Below are 5,770 nucleotides of genomic sequence, written 5' to 3' on the forward strand. Positions count from 1 at the left end.
TAAGTGTTACATCATGAGAATAGTTCAACAATTAAACAAGAGTATATGTAATGTAAACAATCAATTTCGTAATTTGCAGTTTGTTTTAGTTAATATAAACTTTTGAAAACTAATTAAAATGTTTCAGTAGAGCAGAATGTTTTAGTTAATTACTTTATCTGAAAGTAGCAGATAGTTTCAAAACTTTTATTTGGAATTTCTATGCTGAAAAAGCTTCTAAAAAAACTCGTTTACTAAAAACTATGATTTTTGCTAATTATATATTTATGTGTTGTATAGTGGTTTATTTACATTTATAACAAAAACACCTTACTAGCTTAATTCTTTTAATAATAAACTCTTTTTCATTTAGTACTTACTAAAATAAAACATCTTTCTTAGCACTAATAAAAACTCATAAACAAAATTTCCATTCTTCTAAGACCGAAAAATCAGTAAAAAGAGAAAGTTATTTTAACGTGTTTTTTACATATCACTTAATATATATTTTTCGGAGCTAAGTAATCTGAGAAGTTTGTTGTTTTGTTATCAATATAAACTGGGTACGTATAACAATTTTTAACTTAGTCATTATTGATTAAAAACAGCAAAAAAAAAATTAAAAAATAATATTTTGAAAATAAAAACTATTTAATCTATTGGATTTAATTTAATTTTGAACATATATCGTTTAATCATAATATTATTAAATTATAAAAACTAAATTTTAAATTTAGAAAATTATTTTTTTAGTTTGAGATAAACTAGTACTCAACAAACATTTAATTTAAAACAAAGTAAAAGTGAGCATCTGTTTTTTATTTTCAAATCTGAAAATTTAGAACTTTGATTATAATTAATTTTTGCCTGATTTATGTTGTTTTGTTTATTTTTTATATAACTTTTTGGTACTACATATCTTGTACAGAAATCTAAGACAAAATTCATTCAAAAACATCTTTATTAAAGCAACAAACAAGTAAAATCGATTTCGGCTAACGCTTTTCAATTACTTTAGTTAGCAACTAATTTTAAGATTAAATTTTGAGTATATAAATAGTTAGAGGTTACATCAGAAAAATCAATTAACACTAATTAGCATAATTGAGCAAAAATTAATTAGACATTCACAATTCATAAATGCATATGTAAAACAGTTTATCAGTAATTTAACTAAGATAAGCAACATTAAAAATAAAATAAAATAAGCGACAAAATTCAAATAAAAAATAAAATTTATAACAACTTATAAAGATTAGATTTATAAACGTATTGTTGCATACACAAATTAGGTTTACATGTTTTTATAGATAGAGATTCTAAAACACTTAGGTGATAATCGTTACGAGCTTTACTTAAAATTGAAAAGTTACTATCACTATAGTTCTTTGCACAATCTGAATTGTTTAATAAGTGTTCAGCTATCGCTGATGATCTATTAGATGGTTTTTTTAAACCAGTGTCCATCCATCTTCTGAGGGAATTAAAAACGTGTTGGTCCCTTCTTATATGGAATCTTTGGGACGTTCTGCCAATGTACTCACTGTCACAGTGGCATTTGTACATATAAATTATTTTGCTTTTTTCTTGATCGGCAGTACGGTCTTTACAAATTCCATTTAAGGGCTTTCTTGTAGCATGACTGATTCTTAGTTGTACAGAGTTAAAAGTGGAGTTTACAGTGTATTTTACAGTCTTTTCTAGAGCAGTTGCTACTTTACCAAGATATGGCAATCTCAAATATACAGGGCATTTACTAGGACCAAATTTAACCGGTTTTTCAAGTTTTGAGATTGTATTGTTAATTGTCTTTCTGACTATATGCGATGGATAACCTAGAGCTTCAAAAATATTTTTTATTTTATCTAATTCCTCTTCAAACAACTTTTTCGAACAAATCTTGTGTGCTCTGAATACCAAACAGGAAATTAAACCGAGTTTTTGAGATAAAGGGCAGAATGACTGAAATGGAATATATTGACCAGCAAATGTTGGTTTTCTGTAAACAGTAGTAAGCAACTCAGAAGATGTACGCAACAGATGTACATCCAAGAAAGGTAAGCAATTGTCTTTTTCTTTTTCAATAGTGAATTTTAAATTTGGGTGTAAATTCGAAATTTTGCTAAATAATTCCTCAATGTTATATTCATCATTGTAAGACACAAAAATGTTATCAACATACCTAATATAGTTTATTGGTTTTTGATAATTGGAAAAGAGCAATGTTTCAAAGTATCCCACAAAAATGTTGGCTAAAATAGGGCCAAGTGGACTACCCATCGCCAGTCCATCTATCTGTTTATAAATATAAGAATTAAATCTGAATTCAACATTTTTTACTGCCATGTTTAACATACTAAGACAAACATCTTTTGGAATAGAAGGAGCTGTAAGACCAGAATTATAAAGTTCTGGTCTTACATAATTTTAAAATGTTTTTTTTTTTTTATTTATTATGCAAAGAACTTTAGTTTTACTATGTATTAACTTAAAATCTTTATAAAAACTATTTTAGTAACACTTGGTATTGCTTTTTTAATAATTTTTTTTGTTGTATACTTAATAAACCAAAAAAGTCATTTATACACTTATTGGTTTGTTTAAATTATACAAAAATATATTTTTTTGTTAGCACGTACAACTTAAAAACACTTAAAAGATTTTAAATAAGTTTCAATTAAACAACAGCTTTAGTTGTGATAATTTTAAATTTATACTCTAAAACTAAGATACTTTAAAACCAGTAAACTACGTCCCGCGGGCTAAATGCAAATTCAAGTACATATTCTAATAGAATTCAAAAAAATGTCTTTAATAGTTATCTTTTATTGCTTATTTTGTCATGTTTTTGGTTTAAAGTCTTTTTTTAGTGACTACCAATTTTTTTTGAAAATAACTGTGGCCATTTTAAAACTTATCTAAAAAAAGGGTTTGCGAGCAACTTTATCAGAAAAATTGGGTGGGTTTCACTTTTGCACAAGGGGACACTTTTGCACGAGCGTCACTATAGCACGAGGGGTGACTTTTGCACGCAGTGTCACTTTTGCACGAGGGGACACTTATGCACGGCGACTCTTTTGCACGAGTGTCACTTTAGCACGAGGGGTCACTTTTGCACGGCGTCACTTTTACACGGTGACTCTTTTTCACGGAAGGTCACATTTGCACGCAGGGTCATTTTTGCACAGCGTCACTTTTGCTTGAAGAGACACTTTTGCACAGTCGTAACTTTTGCACGCCGACATTTTTACACGGTAAAATTTTTGCACGACGTTACATTTGCATGGCGACATTTTTGCAAAGCGTCACTTCCGCACGGCGTTATGGTTTCACGGATATACTTATGAACTGCGTAAATTTTAAATAACCAGTCAATTTTGAACGGAGCTTCTATTTTGCACGCTTATAATTTTTATTTTCTCAAATAAAACTTGAAATAAACTAAATATTTTTTTATCAACTTTAATAATATTGCTTTTTAAACGCAAGTTGTTTTAGATTAAAAAGGGGTAGTTTTTTAATTACATTATAATATAAAGTTTTATTTGAAGTTTATACAATCATAAAAACTTTATTTACTTATTTCAAAATCCCTTCACTAGTTTCAGTATTCAGCATTCAAATTTATATAATAATTTATTCAACATCAAAAATCAAAGTTTATTTTTTTAGTAATTCAATTTAAAAAAAAAAAGTCGTTCTAACTGTGTTTTTAACTTTGTAGTTTTAGTGTTAAAAAAAAACAGTTATAATTATTAATCAACTATTCGTGTATTTATAAAATTTTAAACTTGGACCACATATAAAACTATTTTATATATGTTATAGATATACCTAACAAGAAGAATAAGTTTAAAACAATTTATCGTTAAAAATGATATATTCTGTTGAACGCATAAATAACATCAATAATGTATAATATTCTAGTTTTTCTTTAAAAACAATAAGGAAGTAAGCTTTAAAAAGTTATAATATTTAGATTAGGTAATATATTGTAACTATTTGATGTAAATTTAGAAAAACATATGCTTTTAAACTGATGTGTCATATTACTATAGTTTAAAATAAAATTTGGCTAGAAAGTAGCTACCACTAATATAGCCTATATAATAAAAAAAATTATAGGCAAATAAAATTTTAATTTTTAAATGAAAAACATTTAAGAGATTAAATTACTTTCCATACGAGGCATATAGACTTTTATATTAGTTGTAAATTAGTAACACAAAAAAGATTAAATTGATCTGAAACGTATTAAAGTGATGTACATTTTTGAACTTTCAAAAATGGAAAATTTTTAACAAAGATACAAAAAACATAAAACTATTATTGAACAAAACGAATTCCGAATAAATTCAATAAATTTATACTTAAATTAATTAAATAAGTGGAGTAAAATAACATTTTTTTAATTTATTAAGCATTAGCTTATTAAGAAAATAAAATAAGCATAAAACTTAATAAATTGTTTAATTGTTTCCATCTATATTCAAAAACATGTAAACTATGTTTGATAAAAAAAAGTAAATTATATGTAGTTAAAAATATTTTGGGAACGCTTTAGTATTCGTTTTTTGATTTAAACAGTTTACACTGTACGAAGATTTTAAAAGTTTCTACTATTCAGTAGATAGTTTTTGATATTAATGAGCAAAAATTGTTAATAACTTAACAACTTGTTACTTTTGAAAAAAACAAAATCTTAAATTATTTTTGTCGTTTAAAACTTGAAGTATTTAACAATTAAGAAAACGTCAATTACCAAATGATATCTTTTTATTTATGATCTGTAGGTTTTCGTGTACATTGACCTATTTTGGTACTAAATGTAGAAAATTGCTCGACATGCCAAAAATATTTGTAGATAAAATTGATAAAAAAAAAGAATTTAATCATTTTGAAGTTGAGAAAATAAAAATTTAAAATAGATAATTTGTTAGCCAGAGTAGTAAACGTTTAAATTATAAAATCAGTTTGTACTTTGTAGTAAAGTTTGAGACAATTTTCGTTATTGATTTTTTTTAAGCTTTAAAACAAACAGAATGTATATAATAAGTAATTTCTAACACAAATTTTTTTAAGTCTATTGTTTTTTTCTGAATAACAAATTACACATTTTGTTCTTTATGTTATGTACTTTATTTTGTACAAAAATTATTTAGTTTATAAAAAAAAAACTAATTAGTTCCAATTATAACTAAGGGTTTGTAAATCTTATTTAGAACTTACTTATAGCAAAGTTATACCAAAGTACAAATTTGAATTGTATGTTATAAAATACTTAAAGAAAAATATTTTACTTAAACAAAATGAAAATTTAGAGAAAAACAAATAGTTTTAGTTTTGTGGAATAAAAAACTATTGGGTTATTTTATATTAAAACTTTTTATTAAAAAAATCTGTATAGTTTTAAACTTAGATATTATAAAACAAAAAGCGATTAAAAAAGGGTTAAAATATTTTAATTTATATATCGTTTTAAAACTGATCTAAACATTTTTTTTACACAGATCTTTTTTTATGTTTTGTTAACTGATTAGTTTTTAGTAAATTAAGTAAAAAAGTAAGCAAAAGTGAATTTGATTGTTTGTTTGAAATTGTATTTTATTTTCTCTGAGAGGTGTATCCAGTTAAGTAAATAGGTCTTTATCTCTATAATTTAATTATTGTAGTACTAAACTTTATTTTTTTATACTAATTATTTAGCAAAAAAATTGTTTAGTGGCTTTTCTAGAGCATGTAAAAGTTTAAATGAAAATAGATGAATTTTACAAATTTTACCTTAATATAT

General features: G+C 24.7%; 1 protein-coding gene across 1 annotated transcript; it reads right to left on the reverse strand.

Annotated features, from left to right (window-relative positions):
- Positions 1–476: 476 nt before the first annotated feature.
- Positions 477–2,325, reverse strand: LOC145843227 (uncharacterized). Its single transcript, XM_082950689.1, has 2 exons — positions 1,437–2,325; positions 477–505 (listed from the first exon to the last, which is right to left on the reverse strand). Exons 1-2 carry the CDS (start codon positions 2,323–2,325, stop codon positions 477–479), a joined length of 918 nt encoding a protein of 305 aa, XP_082806815.1.
- Positions 2,326–5,770: the final 3,445 nt, after the last annotated feature.

Source organism: Thalia democratica, chromosome 8 (genome assembly GCF_965202585.1).
Source record: "Thalia democratica chromosome 8, ktThaDemo2.hap1.1, whole genome shotgun sequence".
In the NCBI taxonomy this organism is placed as follows: domain Eukaryota; kingdom Metazoa; phylum Chordata; class Thaliacea; order Salpida; family Salpidae; genus Thalia; species Thalia democratica.

Coding starts and splice junctions, on each gene's coding strand:
- LOC145843227 (XM_082950689.1), bottom strand. CDS start 2,325: ATGGCAGTAAAAAATGTTGAATTCAGATTTAATTCTTATATTTATAAA. Junction 506..1,436: donor CAGAAGATGGATGGACACTG/GTTTAAAAAAAC, acceptor CAAACTTCTCAG/ATTACTTAGCTCCGAAAAAT.